Here is a 25,410-nt window from a genome sequence, read left to right as displayed (position 1 = left end):
ATGCTAAACAACGAGCTTTTTTGTTCAATCCCATCGTGTCAAAAACCTGTATCAGGTATCATGTCATATAAATAAAGCGTTGCACCATTAGCTAGCTAAATGTTTAACGACGGAACAGAGGATTTAAAACAGTTATGAAGGAGAAGAGCGCACTCACCTCTCACTTCTTCCATGGCTGCAACGTCGTCTGTCAGACCCGTTGGTAACGTCTTCTTCTTTTTTTTTTTTTTCTTCTTCTTCTTCTTCTTCTTCTTCTTCTTCTTCTTCTTCTTCTTCTTCTTCTTCTCTAATGGCGGATTGCAAACAACTTTTAGGTACATACCGCCACCTACTGTGCTGGAGTGTGTATCATCATGTCATTGTACAATTATTTTAAATTCTACTCAACAACCCTGCAGCTTTTAAAAATGTAAATAACGCCTTCCTGGTGATCCTGATCTCCTCTCCCTCCCCTTCTGATCCCAGTATCCCTACCAGAGTCCACCCCCGCCCTGCCTCCTGAACCTTATCTTTAAACACCTGTCTTTCCACCTCATGCAATGTGCAATACAATATTATATGTTCAGCATTTTCTTTAACCCCACAGTTTTCACAGTTCTCACTATTCTTTTCCCCCATTAAAAACAAGGTGCCATTCAGTCCTGTGTGATCCACCCTGAGTCTTGTCATTATAATGTCCTCCCTCCTGGTCCTTTCCGTATAATTCTTTATACTGACAGATTTTTTGTATTTTATAATATCTCCTTCCTTTTTTGTCGTCCTCCCACCATTTCTGCCATATTTCAAGGCCTTTCTTCTTAACCACCGCTTTTCCTTCGCCTTTTCCTAGTGGAATAGGAACTGTCATTTCCTTTAGTAATGCCTCTTTAGCCAGTTTGTCTGCACCCTCGTTCCCTTTAACCCCCTCATGCAGTGGCGTAATGAGCCAACACCGGGCCCCTAACCAGGATTATCAAGGCGGGCCCCCCTACTACAGCACGTGATGACGGCGCAATGTCCACAAGTAGGCTACCATCAATAGGACAGGATAGGATCATAGAGACACAGCATATAAGAGATGAGATGCCTGACAAAAAAGGAGTAGCCTACGCGCACAACAACAAAAAAACACTGGTGAATGCGCACCATAACACATGAAAAAACACAAGGGCAGTCCCTCCAGGATTTCGTGGCCTTTTTTTTTAGATTGTTGCGGCCCAAAATGCCTGATTTTGCAATAAAAGTTGCGATGTCTTTTGTATGTTTGTTGCAATGAAGTTGCAGAAGACAGTGAAAGTTGCAAAAAAAGTTTTTTGTATAGTTCTTTAAAAAAAGGAAACTTGTTTTGGGGAGAATAATAATTATTACTATTAATTAATTACTCTGGGCTGAGATTTCATAGGAACTTTACCAAGAAGGCTCAGGATGCTGCAAATGTTGGTATAATATGAAAATGGCTGGTGGATTTAAGACAAAAAGTAATAATTTATTGAATGAATCAAATAAAAAATAAAAAAGAGTGTAGCTGTCCTCAGTTTAGATCATCCTGTACGTCTCATCTCCGGTTTTTCCTGCATCCACCGTGTGTGTGTGTGTGTGTGTGTGTGTGTGTGTGTGTGTGTGAGTGAGAGTCGCGGGGGGAACTCAGCAGCACCGCCCGCTGCAGAGATCAGACAGGATGTAAACAGCAGCAGCTTTCAGTGACTTTAGAGTGAAAAAACGTTACCGCGTACATCGATGTTAAAATGTTTACAGGTTGGCAGGACGGTCTGAAATGTTCTGCACGGTCTTTCCTTGTACGTTTTGTTGGTAAATGTGAGATGTTCGAGTCACAAACATGAAGAGAACGGTCTCTGAAACAAGGAAATTAATTTGACCCGTTCTCACTCACGCTTGGTCAGTGACCAAATGCGATAGGGGGCCCCGGCTGTCAATCAATATCTTCCAGTCACGCGGGCCCCTGATTGGTCCGGGCCCGTAAGCACCGCTTACCCTGCTTACCGATAGTTACTTGTCTGCCCTCATGTCCCGGCACCCAACAAAACTGAACGTATGCCAGTGGTTCCCAACCTTTTTTCCTTGGCGCCCCCCCTACTTATGTCTGAGAAAAGCTGAGCCCCCCCTCCGAAACCGAAGTTGAGGTAACTCTCGAGATAGAGCCTTACTTTCTTTTTTGATACAGAGGAGTTATCAGCACTTTTACGTTTCTCCGCCATGTTTCATTCATAAAATAGTGATGCCGTGGCGGCAGGACAAACGAGGATGATAGCAGCTAGCAGCTGACCTGATGACAGCAAGGGTCCCAGGTTAAGAGGTCCCGGAGGTTTGGCCTACTAAGTAGCCTACCTACAATTTTAAGCGAGAACAAAATATATATTTTTTATACAGATTATTTTGTATACATTATATATTCTAGTGTATTATCATAATTTGTTTAACGTGCAAATATTTTTTTTTACCTCAACCTCAAACCAGATAAAGACTTGCGCACCCCCTCTGATCTTTGCCGCCCCCCTGAGGGGTCCCCGGACCCCAGGTTGGGAACCACTGGTCTATGCCACCCCGGTGTAATCTTAGCAAACTGTGATAAAGTTCCATTAGTAGGTCTTCTCTGACAGATGTCATGGACTGTATGCTTTTTATGACAGCTAAAGAGTCTGTGCATAGCACCACAGCACAGCAATGATGGCTGCCACCATTTCTGCTGTATATACCGATAACTGGTCAGACAATCTTTTGGAGAGATTAACTTTAAATTCTGGGATATATATTCCAACTCCCACACATTCCTGTTTGTTCTTGGATCCGTCTGTGTAAATCTTTAAATAATTATAGTAACTGTGTCTCAGGTAAATGCTTGTTTTAACTCCCACTTCCTCCATTCTCCATTCTCTTTTCTTTTCCAGGATATTAATATCGGTCTTTACGTCTGGGAACAGCCATGGTGGAATGTTACTAACAGGGTTGGTCATGGTGACATCTAAAGCTTCCATTCCATATTCCCTCACTCTCTCTTCCCTCGTCCACCATTGCATTAATGGGGGTTGACTTAATAGCTCCAATGCACACACGTAATGCTCTATACTGTAATCTATTCATTTTTTCCAATATTGCTCCATAAACTACACAACCATAATCTATTGATGACCTCATACATGCCCTATATATGTCAATTAATGACCGTCTGTCTGCACCCCAGTTACATACGGCCACAGCTCTTAGAAGATTTACAACCTTTTTGCATTTAGTTTCCAAGTGCTTTATATGTGATTTCCGTGAATACTTACTATCAAACCATAAACCCAGGTACTTAAATTCATTGACTTTCTCCATTGGCAGCTCATATAATGTTAGTTTTTCAGAATGGTATTTGCGCTTCGTTGTGAACATCATGTTACAGGACCACTTCCACTTCTCTACTTTCCTTATTGCTTTCCTAATATTTTCTACAACATAAGACACATTCCTTCCTCTCATCCAAATGGCCCCATCATCCGCATAAAGTGCTGGCTCGCGACTTCGTAGATTTTTTTCATTTTTTTTTTTTTTTCTCAGTTAATTTTATTATTAGGAAAATTCACAAAATGGAATGGGCGGACTGACTCCAAACCAAAGGTTGGACTTTTTTATTTTATTATTATCAAGAACTGCATCAATATAATATTTATTATATATATTATTATAGATTATATTATTATATTATATTATATTGATTATATTATATATATATATATATATATATAAGAATATATGCAAAATATAAGACCTTAAAAATAAGAAGGCACTAATTTTTTTTAATCTATGCTATTTAACTATTAGTATTTTTTTCATATTGCTTGCAAAAAGCTTTAAAGCTGTACAGATGCTTGATTTATTGGTATTTATATATATTGCAAATAACAAAAATACATAATGTTTGATAATTATTCAGATTATTATTTATGTCTGCTGCACATTTTTATATTGTGTTTATCTATTTATTTCATGTTAACTATTAACTTATGTTATCATTACTAAATCATATTATACAGTGGTAATCATATTATTTACACCATGACACTTGTAATTATTTCTTTAATGGTCTTGCATAGTTTCTATTCTTACTTATATATTTGTTTTGTATTTATGTCTGTCTTTGTGCTGCTGCTGCTGCAGCAACCAAATTGGCTCTGGGGATAAAATAGCTTATTTTATCTTAATATTTATTCTTAGGAACATTTACTGTTGAAAATAGACCTTTGATGTAATGGTGTATTGAATGTTCTATTACGGTATTATTATTATTATTATTATTACTACTAGTAGTAGTAGTAGTAGTAGTAGTAGTAGTAGTATTGTCTGTATTGGTTCACATTGTTGTTCACACTGTGTTCAATAAAGAGAAAAAATAACAGTAAAACCATGTCTGTTCATATTAGCAGTTCACTAAAAAGGTTGCTCATGCAATTTAGTATTGCACTCCCAATAAGTGGAGAGACTTGTGACAGATTTTACAAAGAAGGTGAAAATCATTGCAGCAAAGGTCGAGATATCCTTACTCTTTAGTCCTATGAATACATTGCTGTATCCTACACTTATGCAACTCAATGCATCTTTCATTAGACCTGGTGATTGTTTTCTCAGACTTTGCTCTCACCAGAGCTAAACAAGACAAAATATAAATAAATAGTAATAATCTTCATGATGAGTAAACTGACCTTATTATCTGTAAAATTATGTGTTAATAAATATGTTTGGATATTCTTTTTTCAAATAAGCATCCAAGGGTTGATGTAAAAAAAATCTTCAATCGTGACCTTTGACAAACTACCAGTTCCTACTGTCGCTCAGCAAACTCATTATGAAGCAATTCATAACAAGAACTAGGCTACATGGCGGTGGGATATTATTTCACTTATGTTGTAAAGACTCACGTTTTTTAAAGAAGCATTTTACACTTAACCTAAATTGAAGTGGCAATCCTTAAGATTTCAGTCCTGGTTGATTTATAATTTGTAATTCAGTGAAAACAATGGAATTGTGCTAGGAATTTAGCAATCTGGAGAATAGAAATAGAATATCATTCACTTAAAATAAAATATCGTATTTCTATGGTCTGGAGTCTTTTTGTTGATACACAAGCTTCAAGACTTCAGAATTGATTGCATGATAAAAAAAAAAAAAAAGTAGCTCAAGTATACAACGGGGAAAAACTGTACGTGTTTATTACGGGAGATGTCATGCCAGACACCAGTTCATACTGCAAATATATAAATAGCCGGCAGGCATATGCAATACTTTCATCAGTGGGCCATAGGCTCAGTTACCATTGTGTCACCTCCTTTAGCGAAAGATAGTGACTTAACAGGCATTTGTTTAAATTAAATTCTTCGAGAATGCAGCTTTAACGTTACATTAACGTACGTAACGTTTAACTGAAATCCAAAGGTGGCGTGCTTTGCTTCGTGAACGCTGTATGTGTGTCATACACGTCACTGTCCAACTGGCTGAGTGCGCCTGCGCTGTACTTTCATTCGAGGAAGTGGTAGAAGAGGCAACTCAAACGACGTAGAAGAGTTTGTTGCTTATTCTCTGTTCAGAGAGGACAAACCGGCCCGCAGCCTTTTCAAAATGTCGGGATTTGATAGCAACCCGTTCGCAGAGCCTGCCAGCGACAACCCTTTCAATGTAAGTGTGTGTTTTTTAATTTGTAGCTGCTAAGGCACAGTTGAGCCTTGGTGCTGACATATCATTCGTGAAAAGGTAGCCAGCACGTCAGGAAACTTGTTGGGTGGATGTCGGGGAGGGATCTAATTCTGCTCTCTTGAAAGCCATTTGACAAAGAAGGCATGATTGGCAGTCCTTCAACTAATCAGCGGTCCATGTTAAAAAGAGGGCGGGGTATTCTACGTGCTAGTTGCAGGAAGTTAAACTGTAGCCAGCTAGCGATGTGCTAAACCCCTTTTACACATTACAACTGTTACTATAGCTACAGTTTGAAAGTAATTTATATCATTGGTGTATTTTCATGATAGGTTGGATGTGATTTGATATTTTTTGGAGTCCTGTATGTCACCTACATTACCCAAAGACACTCAATTAACTAACTGACTTAACTAAGCTAACTGTACCTCTATTGGTGCTGCTGGTTTGCTCTTTGAACATATTTGTTTAACCTACAGGATGTAGCCTAGAAGTCTATTCAGTCTATAAAAAGCTCTGTAACTTCATTGTCTTAATGTCCTAAAGATGTATTGAAACGGCTGGCCTGCTGTGTTCAGTTAGTATTGTTAGCAATGTTTAGAAGTAGGCCATCTAACACTTGTTGCTTCCTGACCTACAAAGTGTTTCATTATGTAGATGGCAAATGTCAAATAATGTAAAAGTGGACTTTTCTGATTTAGAATTTTGAAATGCAATAGAAATGAAATGTTCCTTGGGATGTATTTCCATGTATGCTCACATTAGGATGAAGGATGCATTCTAGACTTTCCAAATTTGAGACAAGTTAGATGCAATTTGTTGCTTCCATTGTGTCAACATGGGCCTTTAAAGGGGCACTCAGGTGATTTAATATTGCACATTCATAAAGTTTGGGAACTTACAAGAAACACAATAAAAAAAAAAAAAAAAGAGTATTTCTATATTAGCTATCTTTTGATAATTATCATCATTATTAATATTATTTGCACACTTACACACACAGGTTTAATCTTCTTGGCCTTGCATTTTTTTGACCAATTTGGGGAGACTGATCAGTCCAACTAACTTTTCTGCCAAAGGTCGGCCGTCTGGTTGGTCTGTAACGGCCTTAACACAAGACAACTTTTGTAGTCTGTCTGGTATGTGTATTTTTTGTCAAGGATAATAGTTTTTTCTTTGTAGCGGTAAAGCCATAAACACATTAGCCTACTTTTCTGCAGTAGTCTTGAAGCTGTATATTTTTTTCTTTTTATGTAGTACAAAGTAGCTGAACTACTACTTATAACTGCTTGGATAGGAGTGTTTAGAAGCATGACATTTTGGTCACAAGGACCTTCCTCAGGAATGTGGGAAGAGGTTGACATGCAACATAAAAGGTGACATCAATTATCACTATAGAGAGCGTATAATGTGTGAGTTAGCCCGCTGAGCAACTCGCACACCCAGATTACAGTGCCTTTTGAAAACCGTACAAGATAAGATCGGATCTAGATTATAGCACCACATTAGGTCTGCATGCGATAATATTTCCTGTTTATATCTGTTAAACACACTTGCTGATTTTGATTGTTTAAAATAAGGATTGCCTCATTTGTTAAGTACAATATGTAGAGGAATTCAGCTTGTTGCAGAGACACATACAGTTTGCATGGTAAAACAAGAAATGAATGGCTTAAGGACAACCAGGCTTCACTTACAGTGTAACATATTTGATAGTAAATGAATTATATCACGCTAGGCTATATTTCACAATTAAGACTGATGGTTTCAGTGACATTACTTAACACAGTCACTTTTACAGTAGTTTTGCAGACTCACACTTTATTATATCAGGTACACAATGGCTGTAATATCAGTGGAGACCAGTTTGTTTGCTGGGTGTGGAAGTGGCTGAATAAATAACCTCATAGCAGCTGCATTATGTTGTCCATGCTGTAGTGTAGCAGTTCTCTATCAAGCCGTTGTATTATTCTTACAAGCCTGCAGTCTGTGGTGACATTAAAACAGTTAATATGCTGCCAACTTTTGAAAGAATTTCAGGAGGGCCACATTGAAAAGTAATTGAAAATGTGCACCTTTGTGACCTTAAAGTGCCCCCACCCCCCCCAGTCATCTACAGTGTTTTTTTATGACCATGTACTTCTAAAAAAGGGTTGGCACTGTGAGTCTATTTGGTAGCAATATCCAAGTGCAGTTATGAAATGGGTACAACAGCCACACCTAGGCAATCAGTGGTTATCACAGCAAGCCCTGTTCGCTGGTACAGAGACTTAACAGTCAAGACTATCATGCTGATTTCATCCCAAATTTACTTTAACACTGTTTTAGGTTAGAATTAGTAACATTTTCAGACATGACCAATATAGAACTTTACATCATTATCAATAGAGAGGTGTTTTTCTGTGTGTCTCCACACCTCTTTGCTGTTATTTTCAACATGGCGGCGTCTTGTTTTGGCTTGTCCCGACTTATAGTGCATTCCATTTGTACTCGGAACTCGGATTTTCTGAGGTCAAAGTAATGTAAAAAAAATCTTCAATCGTGACCTTTGACAAAATACCAGTTCCTACTGTCGCTCAGCAAACTCCTTATGAAGCAACTCATTACAAGAACTAGGCTACATGGCGGTGGGATATTATTTAACTTTTGTTGTAAAGACGCACGTTTTTTAAAGTAGCATTTTAAAGAAGCATTTTACACTTAACCTAAATTGAATGTGACGTAATTCCCAGCTTCGGCTTCCGAGCTCCGAGGTAAATGGAATGCACTTATTTCAGAGAGGCTTGGTTGTTTTCATCAATTTGGTTATAAAGATTTTTTCCTTCATTGCTGTCTGTGCTGTGTCATCGAAATACGCAAGCAGTCTCTCGCCAGTCGCAGCAGATATATTTTCCAGCTGTCACACGGTGGTGTTATAAACACATTTTGCATAATAGGCTGTTTTGAAGATCAGCGCAGGCTGTGATCACCAAAATAATTTCTTAAAAGACGTCATTTAAAACCTACCCAGGAAAGACGCCATTTTTCAAAATATTACTTATCTCAAGTCGGCAGTTAGTAAATAGAATACAAGGATGTGATTAGTTGTATTTTTGAACAGCTTTTTGAGTCACATTTATTCTCCAGAATGCTCCCTCAAAAAGTGTTAAGGGATGAAACTGCTCAGGCATCCCTCTGTTTCCTGCTGGGAATGTTTACAGGTGTGTCATGAGTAGATAGGTAATAGTGAGTAACGTCACTCTTTTAATCACATGTCCAGTGAGTGACGTGTTTGGTTATCATGTGAGGTTCTTGTTCTTCTACTCATACCTTTTTAAAGGGAATTGACTCGGATTCTAAAAACAGTTCTGACAGTTGTTAGTTTAGTTTAGCTGTGCTTTAGTTTTATTGTATCAGTCTCACAAAAGTCCTACAAAACCCACAATCCATTCTGCGGCCTTTCCTATTAAAACAACTGATGACAGATCAAGTAGCAGATGTTATCTGGGCTAGGGCGGAAACTAACAGTTATTTTCATTATTGATTAATCCGCACATTATTTTCTCCATGAATCGTTTAGTCTATGAAATATTAGAAAATATTGAAAAATGCAGGCTAATTTCCCACAGCCCAAGGTAAAATATTCAAAATTTGAAATGTATTCCAACATCTCCCAACCAAAAGGTATTCAGTTTACTATCAGATATGTAAAAGAGCCAGCAAATGTTTTGAAATTTGACTTGAAAATTACTAAAACGCTTAATTTATTATATAGTTGCTGATTAATTTTCTCTCGATTGACTTCGACAGTCAGTCACAGCTCTAATCTGGGCACTGTAATGTACTTGGACATCATGAAATAAAATGTTTGTGTGTGTATATATTTACACTTTAAAGCCTAGCCATTAAAAATGCTCCGCTGTAAATATGCAGATAAGTGTTAGATGTATCAGTTGTTCATGAAGGAAAACAGTCGTTACATTTCTTAAATATCATGGGATGTTTATATGTATTCCAGACTGTGATTATTAGGGAATTTGAAACATTTGAACTCGCACTCCGTGGTTCTCAGGGAATATCAGAGGCTGTTGGGTCACTACTACAAATGTGTTTTTGAATGGCTGCAGGGCTTATAGCAGAGCAGACAGATCTTCAAACTGCACCGATCCCTTGTTAACCAAACGGCATAGTAACAGAAACGTCCCAACAAACTATTGTTTTTATTATCTATTAATCTGTTGGTTATTTTCTCAATTAATCGATTCATTGTTCAGTCTTTAAATGGCAGAAAATAGTGATTATTATATATAATAATAATAATAATAATATTCAGTTTACAGAAAATCTGTTTAAAAAATTTGTATCCAGATAATTTTTGGTAGTTTTTCTTAAAACTTGTCTTGGATTATTTATTTACTTGTTCAACAATAGTGTTAGAAATCTAGGTTGTTAGGTCACAAAGGAGTGCTTTGATTTAGTCAAGGAATGTCTTGGAGAATTCATGGAATTCATGAGGGCCAAAGCCTTGCAGAATCTGCTTTTGTCAGACTCAGGGCCGTGTGCCGGGCGCATTGGTTCAAAAGGGCCGGCCACACACTGCCTGTGTGGCGTGAGCGTGGCGTTTCTGTCGTGTCTGGCGATTTTTCTGTGTCTTTACACACCAGAAACGTGTCTGATGTGGCGCTGCTGCTGCTGCTAGCCTTGCCTGTACACATGTATGTTTCCCATTGATAAAATGAAATACCATGTTAAACATAAATATATACTGATTTGATTATAGCAAAGACAACGTCGGCAGTATTGACAGCAAAATAGGCTACAGAATATTTTGTTCTGTATTGACAGGTGCAATATTAGAAAATCAAGTTGTTTTTTTTTTTGTTTTTTTAATTACATTTATATCTGCATTTATATACCTAGAGACTTTCAAACATCAACATGCCATTTATTAATATGTATTTGTGTCAAAATGACATATAAACATCTTTTCCTATTCTATTTTGCCTGGAAACGCTTCCAACACGCTTGCGTGTCGCGTGAAAAATAGGCGTTGGTTCTATTTCTAGCATGCACGCAGGCAGTGTGTAAGCTCTAACCTGTTAACATGGGAGCTGAAATATAAACGGACACGCCACACAGCTGACACGCTCACGCGACGCATCCAGTGTGTAGCTGGCCTTAGTGTCTTCATTAATTCATAGGTGTGTGTTTTTGGGTGTAAAATTCAATAAACCAATCAGAGTGTCATCTCCCGTTCCCTTTAAAAGCCAGGCGCGTTTGTACCTTTTGCGCATTGCTATTATGATGGCGGCTTTGCACCATAATATTTGTAATCTTTTGCGTGTGTGTGTGTGTGTGTGTGTAACAAGCATAGTGTGCACGCGCTGTGCACGTGTTTAGGCACATTGGACTAATTTGCTGTTAAAATAACAATGAAATGCTGCGCTATTGACTTTAGACCAGGTTTTTGTTGGTCAATGGCGCGATCACTTCCCGCTGCCTCAAGATAGCAATACGCCAAGAATTCACCTGAACACACCTCCCTGTAAGACCAGCACGCCCATGGGCGCAAAGATGGCCGCAGGTGCATTTGCTATTTAAATGACGTGGGTGCTGGACGGGAAATTGACAACTGCGTCGGTCTTAAACTAGCAAAGACACTTGGGTCGGGCTTTGCGCTGTGCCGGGTGCAAGATGGGGCCCTCAAACTGTTCAGGCGCGGCAGACCGGCCGCTCATATCAGTTAGAAACAACTGAATTAGGCTAATCGTCACATTGTTGATCATACACTAGAGTCAATTAATGTTTACCATACCTGTAAAGAAACTGTTCTTTTCCAGGTAGTGATTCATCAGGAGGACCTGAGAGGTTATTGCAACAGCTGGATATTGTACTTGATTTTATGACTTGGTCAATGCATGGTACCAGATTTCATAGTCTGGGCTGATATTGTTTTTAGGTTTACCGTCAGTCTTTCAGGAAATGAAAGTTTCTAAGGAAGAGTTCTTCTGAAGATAAGATAAACAGCAGTAAATATTTGCGAAGGTGAAATATCAAGACTCGAGGTTAGAGTTCACTTGAACAAACTGGCAGGTGTAGCTAAAGAGTTTTATATCCACTTAAATGCCAAGAAGCGCAGTTCTTTAACTGCGCTGATCTGCTGCTAACCGCTCACACTGTCCTGTACTTGGAAGGTAGCCAGACATTCCGACATGAGAAGTGCGCACAAGGAGGCTAAAACCTAGCTTACCTTAACAAGGTAAAGGAGAACGCAAAGCCCCCTTTCCATGAAACAGAAGCCAACCCCGGTACAGGGCATGGCCGTATGGGTACAGGGCCAGGCAGCATGACGGAGACAACAGCAGGACAGAGAACACTACAGGAAGGCTTTCACCGCGAGCCGATAGCTGCTGGTTAGTACATACGCAGGAACACCAAAAGCATGAGGAAGCGTGGGTTAATGTGTGGATTGATACTGGGATGTCTACACAACTGTGTGAGTCGATTGACTTCAAAAAGTTCGCCACTTTACTCGAACCAAAACACCTGTTAATGTATTTCTTCTTTAGTCTGTTGGCTATTTAGGTTTTTTTCCTGGAACACGTCACTTACACATTTTGCACTCACTGTGGCGTCTTGTGTAGACTGTTTAAATATTTGTGCTCATCATATGTGCATTGTATGTACTGGTGTTATTGTTGAATACATTGTGAATACATATTTTTAAAACTGTATGATGTTTTTGTTGCGTTATTACACAAAACCTTTTCTGACCTTTTTGAATCTTGCCCCTGACATATAACCCATATTACAAAAAAGACTAAAACTAATAAAAAACTAAAGTAAAACTAAGCATTTTCAAAAACTAAAAACGAAACTAGCAAACTGCTTTAAAAACTAAATACAAACTAAACTGAATTTGAAAACAAAAAGTCAAAACAAAATAAAAATAAAAACGAATGAAAAATGAAGAACTATAAAAACCTTGGTTTAACGGTACCACCGATGAATGTCAGAATGAAAACAATTAGTTTTTAGAAATGTCTCATGATATATTGACTCTTGATTATTTCACTTTTGTTTTTGTTAAAGAAGGAAAAGAAAATCACAATACTCAACACTATCGAACCGCGACACTTCTAGAATCGCAATAAATGAAAATCGGAACTCGAATCGGCACCCATGTATGGTGAAAGAATCGAAGCGGGACAAAAGCATATCGTCCCAGCCCTAGTATATTTGGTGATTAACTGAGTGACTGATAATGAAGAGTGACACGTGTTTTGTTGTGTTCCAGGACCCTTCGGTCACACAAGTGACCACCTCCAACATAGAGCCAGTTGACCAGTACAACCCTTTCCCTGCCCATCCCACAGTAAGATCTCTGAAATCTGTGTCCTCCTTATCTTCTTTTTTTCTTATGCTTTTTAAGATTTTGTATCTATATTTTCTTACTCTCTTTATTTCACCCTGTCGTCTTTTATTTTTTTTCTCCTCTTTTTTTGGATCTTTATGGCCATCCCCTAATTGCTGTTCAGCCTGTATGTTTTGGTCTTGTACTCATTTTCCTTGTTAAAGGGATATTTCACCGTTGAAAAGATGAATATATCTTTAAATTGGGTCACTTATGTAGTAGAAATGTGAATTTCTTTTAGAAATTGGTGGCTTCTAGGCCGAGAAAAGCCAGAAAATGTGTTTTTGGCTCATGTGGATGAAAGACACCAAATCCCAGAATGCACTTGCTTCGCTGCTTTAGCGTCTACCCCCAAGCCACGCCTACCGTTACAGACAGACGGTGAGACAGTCAACTCAACTTTAGTGTGTTTTATTGTCATTTCAACCATATACACGAAACAACGTTTCACCGTGGCTCAATTGGTTACACAATTAAAATATATGAAAACGACATACGAAACAGGCTACATTTAGTACACATGATATGCTCCGTAAGGTTCAGCTAACACATAGCTAGCTACTAGCATTAGCGATTGGTACAAATTTGCGTGTAATGTAGAATGGTCGGCATTTAACAGTCACAAACTCCACCAGCAGTTAGCAGTTAGTTGGGTACAAGCACCCCCATTTCTGCGGCAGGCAGTCCGTGTTAACACAGCTCACCTCCACTAGTCTTACCCGGCGACAGAGCGGTAGCTGCATAGTCCATAGCAAGCAAAAACAACAAAAACACAGCAGTCTCTGAACTCGCGTTGGGAGTTACGTTGAAGTTGGATGTAGTCCAGTTTGTTGTCTAATGAGCGGACACTTGCAAGCAGGATGGATGGAACAGATGGCTGGCTAGCGTTAGTTTTCCACCCACAAACTCGCTCAACGTCCGCCGCTGATGATGTCCCTTTACCGGCCAGAGGCTTCGATCAGCACCGCTGGTCTCCATAGCAGGCGGGTGAAGCTGTGTCGAGTATTCCGTCTGTAATAAAGTGTCCTGCATATTCTCCGGCCTGTACCAATGTATCCCGTTGGTACACGTGTGCGGTAGTTTGAATGCACATAATTGTTGTTCTAAAATTTCCTTCGGGATGAATAAATCTGTCGATCTAAAGTTTTGATGCTGAGAAGCCACTAAAGCTACGCGAGGATTCAAGATAGCTGACACTCGTTTTGTTTCGTGGAATTTCGGAGAATGCCGGAGTCCAACCCCCTATGGGCGGGTTTGAAATATGCGGAAGTTGGACTGTAGTCCAAAGCCTCTGGGAAAAAAAACCCTCTTATGACGCAAAATGATGATTTTTGCGTCATAAGAGGCTTTTTTCCAGACCCACAATACAGAGATCTCCCCTCACAGGGGGACATGAGGGAGAGAAGCACGGTCATTCAAAAATACTACCGGGTTTCTACTGATACAAAGCTAAATGCTAAATCGGTGAAGTATCCCTTTAATCTCCTCCTCTTCTTTTTCTTGTACTTCCCATCTTCCTGTTTGCATTTACTCTCCTTAAAGGAGAATTCCGGTCGATTTCAACATGTAGCTATGTTGTTTGTTGTCACGTAGTGCTGTCAGTAGCGAGAAAAACGAAAATAATCGGTGTTGCCTACACCGAGTTATGATACTGCTAGCTTTCGCACCCAGGCGGCTGAAACGGTGCAGGTTTTAAACGTGAACGTAGTGATTCTGACTGCAGTAGATGTGAAAGAAATGCATAAAAGCTGTGCTAATTCATACCTCTGTTTAGTTCCGGTGTTGAGACGGCAAGACGAGTGCTTAGGCACCGTCTACAAACTACAACACCAAAAAGAGATACAACAAAAATATTTTTTTATTTAATGATTAAATAAGGTAGTGTCTCCAAACTTACCTTAATTATAACTTGTCTCCTGCTAGTTGTACTACAACACTTACTTTAAAAAAAAATAAGCATATGCCTATTTTTTAAATATTTTCGTATCGCTTTTCGGTGTTGTAGTTTGTAGACGGTCCCTAAGCACTCGTCTTGCCGTCTCACCGGAACTAAGCAGAGGTATGAATTAGCACAACTTTTATGCATTTCTTTCACATCTACTGCAGCTGTGTTCACTGTGTTCACTCGGAAGGAATCACTTCACATGGCTAAGCACTTGTAATGACATCTCGAACACGTTAAAACCTGCCCCGTTTCAACTGCCTGGGTGCGAAAGCTAGCAGTAGCATAACTCGGTGTAGGCAACACCGATTATTTTCGTTTTCCTCGCTACTGACAGCACTACGTGACAACAAACAACATAGCTTCGTGTTGAAATCGACCGGAATTCTCCTTTTTAACTTTTAATTTCCTTGTTCTGTCATTTTCCTGTTTGTCTTGGTCTTTTCTTGGTCTTGTTGTCTCATCCTTGTACATCTCCTCACAATCATGTCATTTGTTTGCCTATTGTTGTTTTTCAGGACAACCTAGCTTCTCATACCACTCCAGCCTCCACCGCTCCCTACCAGCCTGCTGTGTTACAGCCGTCTACCGAGCCCAGTCCGCAGGTGAGTCACAGATTACTGGAGACTGCATACTCTCTCTCTGCCAAACCCTCCACTTACTGTATCTGCTGCAGTTGAAAAAATATTGCTCTGAAGTAGATTTGCAGCATGCTACTTCCCTGGGTCATATACTGTATATCGCAGCTCTGTTAATGTTCACACAGTTGGTGCAGCTGTATGCGTCAGTTTCCCACAAATTCACTGATTTTGACAAAAGATGTATTGGATTAGAATCGCAGACTCTACCTTTAACACACAAGAACACATAGTGGACATAGAGAGGAGTGTACAAGGTCACAAAACAAACAGAACGCAGCCCTAGTAGCCACTATTGACCGATCCAATACCATTTCCTACTTACTCCTGATTTAGCTAAAAATGACCGTAAAGATATCTTGAATCTGAGAGACTTTGAATTAAACAATACTAACAGATCTTATGGGAGCTCTACAATCAAACATCCAAACATTCACATCAAATGAAATATTTGAGATGCTTCCAAATCAACTTTTGTCAAGTGGATGATGCATCTTGATGCTGTCTTTTAAGCCTGTTGTTAAAACAATGGCACAGATCATGAATCATTTAAAGTCAAACATTACTCTCTAAAAGGCATAACAGACAAACCACGTCTTGTTTTTAAGACCCCTGGAGAGACTTTGTATGTTATTTGGCTCAAGGCACAACTGCATTATTAATAAATGTCATGTTTACTCAGTAGTTGTTTACGTAGACATTAGAATAAAGAGCGCAACAACATCTGATATACAGCATAGAATCAGCGTGAATGTTACTTTTAGCCACAACCATCCATTCTGCCTCCCAGTACTGTCTCATCAGATAGCAAGTGTTACTTAACGTTGTTTGGTATCTACACAAACATGTACCTCCTTGTTCCACTGTAATCTTATGAAAATATTAATGAACAGCACTACAGATGACAGCTGTGTCCTTCCTTTTTCTGCCAAGTCAGACATCAGATATGAGGATCATAAATATGTATTTTTGGTTTTGCATACAGTATGATGGCCTTTTAAAAAATACATGTCTGCCTTTTGTAAACACAGAATGGCTGTTGACGTCTACATGCAGCTTGAGAAATAATTTACAGTGGCTCGCGTCTTCCATAGATGTAAATATGTAACATATAATGACGTATAGTGAATCATTTTGCATTGTTCCCATGCAGTTTGTGTAACGTCCAGTTGTATCTCTACCATTTGTACATAATGTGAAACTCCTGAGAGTTGCTGATGTGTCTCTGCACTAAATGTCAGCCTAATAAATTCCTGTACATTCAATGCGTTTTGTTGAGTAAAGTGTTTTCTGACGCTGCTTCTTCTTCTTCAGGCGACTGCTGCTGCAGCTCAGGCCAATCTGCTGAGGCAGCAGGAAGAGCTGGAGAGAAAAGCTGCCGAGCTGGACCGCAGAGAGCAGGAGATACAGAGCAGAGGCCCGACAGGTCATTAACCTCTCCTCTCCTCTCCTCTCCAGTGCTGCATAGCGTGTTAGTCCAGAGCCAGTGCTGTCTATATGTACATACACATGCTGTTATTATCGCACTGCTGCAATGGCTGCTGCAAAGTAAACTGTATTTAACCTGCAGCGTGGGAAATCTACCAGCCGTGTTTGTCTGCATGCTTACTTATGTAATTGCTGTTCTGCTTAGTGTAGTATTATTTCTCTCAGTGTAATATTGTATAAAGATATATATAGAAGATTTTGAATGTGTGAATAATCAGGAGACAAGAAAATTGATGTGTGAATTTTATTATTTATTTTGATCTGACATGAAAGTGTCAATATTTAAATAAAATCCCCACAGATAGAGACAAGCTGTTCCTTGCTAACAGGATAGATGTTGTCTCTTGTCTTAACAGGTAAAGAGAACAACTGGCCTCCACTTCCTAAGAGCTTCCCAATCAAACCATGTTTCTATCAGGACTTCTCAGAAGAAATCCCCCCAGAGTCCCAGAGAGTCTGCAAGATGATATACTATCTCTGGATGTGTAAGTACATTCAAATGATAAGTGTGCACCAGGGCAGACATGTAAGCAGCAGTTCTATGTGTTGTGTACTTTTTTATGTATTAGCATGTTTACCTTTTTGTAGACAGAAAATGGCACAAAACCTGAGATATCTCACTATACAGCATTTCAAAACTTTAATGTGTTTTAATCCTCTGACATTTATTAAAACCAAAACATATCATTTCTTTCAGTAACCAGGGCTGATGAACACATGAATTGTGATCATGGATGTCATTCAGTAATAACAGTGCTGCTGTAAAAATGCCACCTTGTGGAAACATAAACACTCTGCATGCAGATCATACTGGCACCTACTGGTGATGTGGAGCATTTAACATCTAAAGCTTGAAATATGGTTGTGCGTCGGCTCCACACAGCTTTCACCGTAGTGGCCTGAAGTTTATACTTGTGCGTTGGTGTGTGTGTGTGTGTGTGTGTGTGTGTGTGTGTGTGTGTGGAGTCATAGTGAGAGAAACAAAGTGTCTCCCCTGTGCTTTCTGACCACGGTGGGAAATCTGTAGTAGGAAAAGTTTACCCTCTCCTTGATTTCATGTTGTTTATGGAGAAGGAGAACCAGGAAATGAGTCGGGGGAAATGCAACGCTATAAAGCCACAGCCGAGCAGCGTGCATCGCCGTGACGTGAAGTTACATTTTTCAAGAGGTGCATGTCAAGTTCTGACTGGGTAGTAGTCCTTACCTAGCTACTGCGCATGTGCGACTCCAAACAAAGATGGAACAGAAGTGAGATGCCTCACTCTGTAGCTAAAACAGAGAGCTCAACACACGGTGAAAAGAGGAGCTGCAGCAATGTGCAGTACAACAAAAATATGGTGTTTTTTTGAAAATGAAACCATGTAAACCTATCCTGATATAACCTCTAAATACAATTATGAACCTGAAAATGAGCATAATATGAGCACTTTAACTCTTTATGACGTCATCTTGTTCTTAGATCTCCAATGTGGTATTGGTACTGCTTAATATCACATTATGTTAAGTGCTTAGTAACAATTACTATAATGTTAAGTTTTGTTATGTTTATCAGTATTTACAGTGGCTGTAATTGAGGTATTCCTGCTATATAAATGAAGAGGATATTAGTAGTAGTATTATTGACTCTTGTCTCTCTCCACTGTTTCTGCAGTTAACTGTGTGACTCTGTTCCTCAACCTGCTGGCCTGTTTGGCCTTCTTCATCACTGATGCGTCCTATGGCGTGGATTTTGGTCTCTCCATTCTCTGGCTCATCCTCTTTGCTCCCTGCTCCTTCCTCTGCTGGTACCGGCCCATCTACAAGGCCTTCAAGTGAGTCTCCCTTCATCAATGACACCATGTGGCTGAAAATCTGTATGTGTGGCGTTTGCCATACCACAGTCAATTAATGTAGCAGTCTGTAATAATAATAATAATAATAATAATAATATAATAATAACCTTGCCCGTATCTTTAAGAGGAAATCAATGCTAGATAATGAGATGAAATCTTATAATTATAACCATTATGTTTCCATGTCAACCACTCATCTGTAATTAAGAGCAACACATACAAAGTTATTTAAGGACATTTCTATTAAAGCTCTGTGGCTTATTGTTTTATCCTTTAATGCACAGTAAGCCCAAGAAGGTGTAACTTGAAGAAAAAAAATCATAACGCGTTAGATGATAATTTTCGTTTAATACTTTTATTTTGAAATTGCCAGCGATCGTGTAATGTTTCGAGTGAAATGTTTGTTTTCTCATTTTCAGGACTGACAGCTCCTTCAGCTTCTTCTTCTTCTTCTTTGTGTTTTTCTGCCAAGTGGTGATCTTCATCATCCAGTCTGTAGGCATCCCCAAGTGGGGCAACAGGTGAGTCACACACTGTATGTTTCATGTTGACATTTGGAGGGTTCACATAATAATGGCATTCTCAATCCTCAGTCATTTAGTTAGATTTGGCCACCAAATTTGATATAGTGATTCATACACAAATACATGGTAATAAACAGTGTTTTTTTTTATTTTTATTTTAAAATGTAAAAATACCATAAATACAATAACACGCCTTCAGAACAAAACATGAAAATTAATTGTGAGTTTATTTACAATCAAATTGGCACATTTGCAGTTAAATAATAGCTCATCTGAACATGATAATAACAATTTACTCATTGACTCCTGATTGATTTGAAGGAGTGTTCTGTGCACTTGTGGTTCCTTGCCTTTAGTATCAGAAGCACTGCCAATCAGCTGGCCTATAAGCTGCTGTCATCTCTCTTTTTTTCTCTTTTACTCATTTTCTGCATTCTTTCATCTCTTCTGACAGAGACTTTTCATCCTTCAGCCTCTAGCCTGCTGCCTATCTGTCTGCTGGTTACTCTGTAAGTTTCTGCTGCCCTCTGTCTCTGCTATGTTCTGCCAACACTCACTCTCTTCTTCCTTTGTCTTTAGTAACTTGTATTTTGGTTTTCGAAAATACGAGTTTAGTGGTAAAATGATGGGCTTTATACAATGTGCCAGTGTACCGGTTTACTATGTAATGTGGTAAAACATTCTGATGGTAACAACACTTTTTAATACCATCATTACGGTGATTATTTTCAGAGTATTAGTATTTATTTTTGCACAATAAAATCAAGGAACAGGAAAAAAAGAGATTGTGCAGGTGAGATTAAGAAAACCCCTAGGGGGGCACCTGGGTAGCTCACCTGGTAGAGCGCATGCCCATATGCAGAGGCTCAGTCCTTGCCGCAGCAGCCGTGGGTTTGGTTCCGACCTGCGACCCTTTGCTGCATGCCATTCCCCCTCTCTCCCCTTTCATACCTAAGCTGTAATCAAATAGAGGCCAAATAATGGTACAAAAAAAGAATCTTTAAGAAAACCTCTAGGGGCTTATAGAAGGAATCTCACCTAAAGAAATAACAAAAGTCCTGAAATCTACAAATTAAACACAAGTAAGCATGTAATTAAAAACAAGCATATGGTTAGCTACATGAAACAACAAAGACAAAGGCACTGTGAACACAGGGATTTAGTTATTGTTGCTACAATATTTTCTTTTTATGTATATATTTTTTTTTGGGGGGCTTTTCCCTTTTATTATGTAGTGACAGTGGATAGACAGGAAAGGGGGAGCGAGATGGGGGATGACACGCAGCAAAGAGCAGCAGGTCAAATTTGAACCTGCGCCGCTGCAGGACTCAGCCAACATGGGGCGAACGCTCTTACTGGGTGAGCGAGAGGCCGCCCCATATATGAACTTTTTTAATGTCCTAACTTGCCCTAACAGGCATGTTATATTAACATTCTTACATATGCTGTCTTTATGTATGAGTGTGTATTTTTTTTTTTTGGGGAGGGGGGCATTTGTAGGCCTTTATTTAGATAGGACAGCTTAGACTTGAAAGGGGAGCGAGAGGGGGAATGACCTGCAGCAAAGGGCCCCGGGTTGGAGTCGAACCGGCGGTCGCTGCGTTGAGGAGTAAATAGCTCATAGTTGTGTGTCTGATGTTATATTTTAGCCTGCTAAGTGTGCAGAGACTCTTTTGGTGATGTACACTTTAAATAAGCCATTTGATTTCCAAACGGCACTTTCCAGAATGGCCCATGTCCTATTGGCTCTTCATTTTTCCCATTTCCCTTTTTATAATGATACTTCTCATTTTGTCATGGCTATGCATGACATCAAAACAGACACAGTCAAGTGGACCCTTTCTTGTTTTGTAGCGCTTCCCTTGCAGATGAGATGCAAATCACAATTTTAACAACCTACTCTGAGAACTACAAAGGCACTGTTAGGATGTTAATATGACCGTGTACCCACACTTTGAAATGTGTTTTATTTGATCTTTTGGAGCATGCACTTATGTTGTAATAATACCACTTATATTATGTTCATTATTAAGTTTATTAAATGATATGAAATGTCCCATTTACGATTGGCAACCTTTTATTCTGCCTCTTCTTCTCAGCTTTTCTTTCACGCTGCTTCTTCAACACATTCTCCTTCTCTCCCCTAATGTAACCCAACTCTCGTCCAGAATACATGGCCACTGTGTGTACCTGTACACAAATGTTTCACACTGTTGAAGATGACCTTCAGTTTAATCAATGTTGTTTGTGAAATCATCTAAAACTTAATGTTGTTTGTTGACTCCAGTGGTTGGATCGCTGCCTTCACTGCCATGAGTGTAAACAAAGCAGTGGGAGCCATCATGATGATAGTGGCCATCCTCTTCACCATCTGCGCTGTGCTGTCAGTCATCCTGCTGAAGATGGTGAGGCTTCATTCTCTTTTCTTCATATTTTCAGTTTTAACGTGTGGGTTAGCAGTTATGTCCGAGAGGGATTGGGGATTTAGTTTTGTTATATTAACATACAAGTCTGGAATTGTGACCCCCAAATTGAGGTTTGCATTCAAATCTCAGAACAGCTTTCGCATAGGGAGTTTTGACCAAAATAAATTAAGCATGACATGCCTACCATTTTATGTGAATTGAGTATATGTTCTTGGTTGCAAATATTGGTTGCTAATAGTTGTTTTATTACATTATTTTTGCTTTTACATTGTACCTACTGTATCTGTTAGAAAATGGCTATTCCTCATTATAATTCATGTGGTAAATGAAACTCATTAATCCTTATCAGTGGTTAGAATTGCAACTTCAGACCACAGATGAGGAAATACAGAAGCAGTATACACAGCAAACACTAAACAAATTAATAACTGCTTTGTCATTTGCTTTTTTGGTTTGAGAAGAAAATGTTTTTTAGCACCTGTTACAAAACACCTTAGCACCTTAGCGCTAAACACAAAGTACAGCTGAGAGTGATGGAGGCGCCAATGGTTTTGCAGGTATTTGGTCATAAACCAAAGTAATCACCAAAAAAATTCCTAAATCCTTAGAGGGACATGAATGTCTTTACAAAATGTCATGGCAATCCTTCTGATAGTTGTTGAGATATTTCAGTCTGGACCAAAGTGGTGGACTGACCGACATATATCCATTCATAGAGCCATTTTGCCAGTGTGGCTAAACATGTGAGCATAGAGATCAGGTTTGGTTTCAAAGGCCATTTGCTCACAATCTCTTTTCTCTTCAGGTCCACGGCATATACCGCCGGACCGGGGCCAGTTTCCAGATGGCGCAGCAGGAATTCTCACAGGGCGTCTTCACCAGTAGAACCTTCCAAACAGCTGCTGCTGGAGCAGCATCCTCAGCTGCACAGGGAGCCTTCCAGAGAAACTAACTAATGGAAGACCGAGCAAAGCTCCATTTAACAGGTCATGGTCTATATGTTATCAGGTCTAGATGATTCAGTAAAAAAAAAAAAAGTTGAGGTTCATTGAGAAAGTTTTTGTGACTCTGGAAACTGGTCTTTTGGAGCCGCAGGCTGTATAATCTAACCTTATAATGTATGGACCTTGAGCTAGGTGAGGCTATATTATTAGCCTCCCTCCTTTCACCCCAACTATCAATGCACATGTAGTTCCCCATGTTAACTTTGCCTCTCACAGCATGTCTCCTGTAAAGTGACTGCGTTGGCTCTGTTTGTAAAAAGCAGTTGAGGGGAAAGTCACATCAAGTGCATTCTGGGGTGGAAAGCATGAATGAAGTTGATTGATAGCTATTTCAGTTTGTCCTGGCTTTGTATATTTTGTGTGCACTTTTTTGGCAATGCTCTTCAGTGTAATATGTGACCCTAAGTGTGCGCGCGCGTGTGTGTGTGTGTGTGTGTGTGTGTGCGTGTACACGTGTGCGTGTGTACTGGCATGCTGATCACATGTCTTCATGTGGGTGCAGTACACTTTTGTTTCTCCACATCGCTATTGGACCCTGATCCTGTAATATAAATAAGATTAAGTGTTTCTGCATTTTTTTTTTTATGTCTCAAAAGCATTTCTAAGTTGTTGAACCTTTTTTGGCAAAACATCTCTTTTGTGTGCCACAAAATGTAGGTCTAATAAGGAAGAAAAGTAACAGATAAATCATACAGTTTATTGTAATCTGTCTGGCCTTAGACTTTGGGATGTTACTGTAACTCTTCATTCAAATCTGTGGTTAATTATTCAATAAGAAAAAATACTCAAAGTGACCCCCCCCCATCACTTTCAGATTGTAGTACTATGTTTTTAAAACATGTGCCTTTTGACTTTTGTCTGGAGCCAAACTTTTGCCAAAATCTTTCTGAAAAACTGTTGTGGTGTCAGAAACTAAGTGGAAATACTGTATATTTAGTTATTTGGTATCACATGAAACGGTTTCTACATAAAGATCACATCCAAGAGGAAATTAGTGTTTTGCTTCAACTAATGTCATGCTTGTAAACAGCAAATTTAATTTCTACTGTAATTAAGAATACAGAGAGTATATAATTTGATTTCACTTGAGGCCAAATTATGACTTATTAATACATATTAAAGCATCAGATATGTGTTTCTTATCATAAATATCATTATGAAGCATCTTCAACTTCTTTGATAACTGCCTTTCAAGAGTTGTTTCTAAGGAAACCAAAGCATTACTGATTATATAAAAACAATTGAACATTTTGCTAATAAAATGCAATAAAGCTAGACTGACACCAATTCATACAGTTTGGTTTAATGGGCTGAGCCCATTCTATTGATTTCACGACTAACGGTGAATGCAAGAGGAAGAACGGTTTATTTTTCATGAAGATTAACGGTGTAGAAATGTACCCGTATTCAGCTCTAATGAGGTTTGACAGGAGAAGAAGGACCTAAATCAGATTTCCCTGATGTGTATCTGATTTGAAATTTCTACTACAGCGGTGTAATCTTGCCATAAGTTAACACTTGCCTTCCTTTGAAGAAAGCCGGTGTCTCAAGATCACCAGTATGCAGCTACGGTATTGCATGTTCACCTTTTCTTATAGATTGTTTTACTTCTTGAAAGAATTTCAAGTCTTTCTAGTACCTCTTTAAAACGACCACAAAGCTCTAAATTATTTGTGTACCGATGTATATTTTCTATGTGATTTCTTGTGTTGGAAAACATGCTCATGTGTGTTTATTTGATGTACTGTTTTAAAACATCAGCTTGGATGTAACACACGTTAGCATTCCTGGAAAACAACTGCAAACTTCGGTCATCGGTGTGATGTTCTTGCAACAGACAGCGGCTTAATTTAAGCTTGCATTGATTATATAATACAAGACTTGTATGAGTTCACACATCGCTGTATGCAATGTTTTGAGAGAACAGAATCCAGTGCCTTTTGTATTTCAATATTAAATATAGCATCTATTAAAATGCTTGGCTTTCATTCAAAACTGTGTTTGTTTCGTCTTATATAATCTTGTCGCAGTCCCTATACAGATGTGGTTTTAAAAAAAAAAACAAGCTTTTATAACATATACTGTCTGAAATTCTGTAAATTGGAAATCTCTGGGTTCATAGGAGAGTAGAGGTTCTGATGAGCACTTGTTTTGACATTTTTCCACTGGTGTCTTTGATAAGAAGTACTTTATTATTCACCATTTAGTCAATTTTTTTTTTACCATTATTCTGTTCTTATAGACATTCCGTCTGTGTACCTTAAAGGAACACGCCGACTTATTGGGACTTTAGCTTATTCACCGTAGCCCCCAGAGTTAGATAAGTCCATACGTAACCTTCTCATCTTCGTGCTTGTCGTAATTCTGTCTGGCGTATCCACCGCTAGCCTAGCTTAGCACAGATCCTGGAGGTAACCGGCTCCAACTAGCCTACTGCTCCCAATAAGTGACAAAATAACGCCAACATGTTCCTATTTACATGTTAACTGTACTATTTGCATA

General features: G+C 39.0%; 2 protein-coding genes across 2 annotated transcripts in view; one reads left to right on the top strand and one right to left on the bottom strand.

Moving 5' to 3' along the window:
* Positions 1-268, bottom strand: part of mpi (mannose phosphate isomerase) — an 11,191-nt gene extending 10,923 nt beyond the window's left edge. Inside the window, exon 1 of the mRNA XM_078256631.1 lies at positions 158-268. Within this exon, the coding sequence (XP_078112757.1) occupies positions 158-173 (16 nt within the window). The 5' untranslated portion in view covers positions 174-268. The remainder of the gene's footprint in view (positions 1-157) is intronic.
* A 5,212-nt stretch (positions 269-5,480) lies between these two features.
* On the top strand, positions 5,481-24,903 carry scamp2 (secretory carrier membrane protein 2). The gene is made up of 9 exons (XM_078256630.1): positions 5,481-5,646; positions 12,938-13,015; positions 15,515-15,601; positions 16,949-17,060; positions 17,479-17,607; positions 18,774-18,933; positions 19,374-19,475; positions 21,766-21,883; positions 22,710-24,903. The coding sequence occupies exons 1-9, from the start codon at positions 5,590-5,592 to the stop codon at positions 22,854-22,856; spliced, it is 990 nt and encodes a 329-aa protein (XP_078112756.1). The 5' UTR covers positions 5,481-5,589; the 3' UTR covers positions 22,857-24,903.
* The last annotated feature ends 507 nt before the right edge of the window (positions 24,904-25,410 follow it).

The sequence above is a fragment of the Sander vitreus genome, chromosome 8 (genome assembly GCF_031162955.1).
Source record: "Sander vitreus isolate 19-12246 chromosome 8, sanVit1, whole genome shotgun sequence".
NCBI classification, from domain to species: Eukaryota; Metazoa; Chordata; class Actinopteri; order Perciformes; family Percidae; genus Sander; species Sander vitreus.
Note: the sequence above shows the minus strand (reverse complement) of the source record. Positions and strands in the feature narration are given on the sequence as shown.

Coding starts and splice junctions, on each gene's coding strand:
- scamp2 (XM_078256630.1), top strand. CDS start 5,590: ATGTCGGGATTTGATAGCAACCCGTTCGCAGAGCCTGCCAGCGACAAC. Junction 5,647..12,937: donor CCAGCGACAACCCTTTCAAT/GTAAGTGTGTGT, acceptor GTTGTGTTCCAG/GACCCTTCGGTCACACAAGT. Junction 13,016..15,514: donor CTTTCCCTGCCCATCCCACA/GTAAGATCTCTG, acceptor GTTGTTTTTCAG/GACAACCTAGCTTCTCATAC.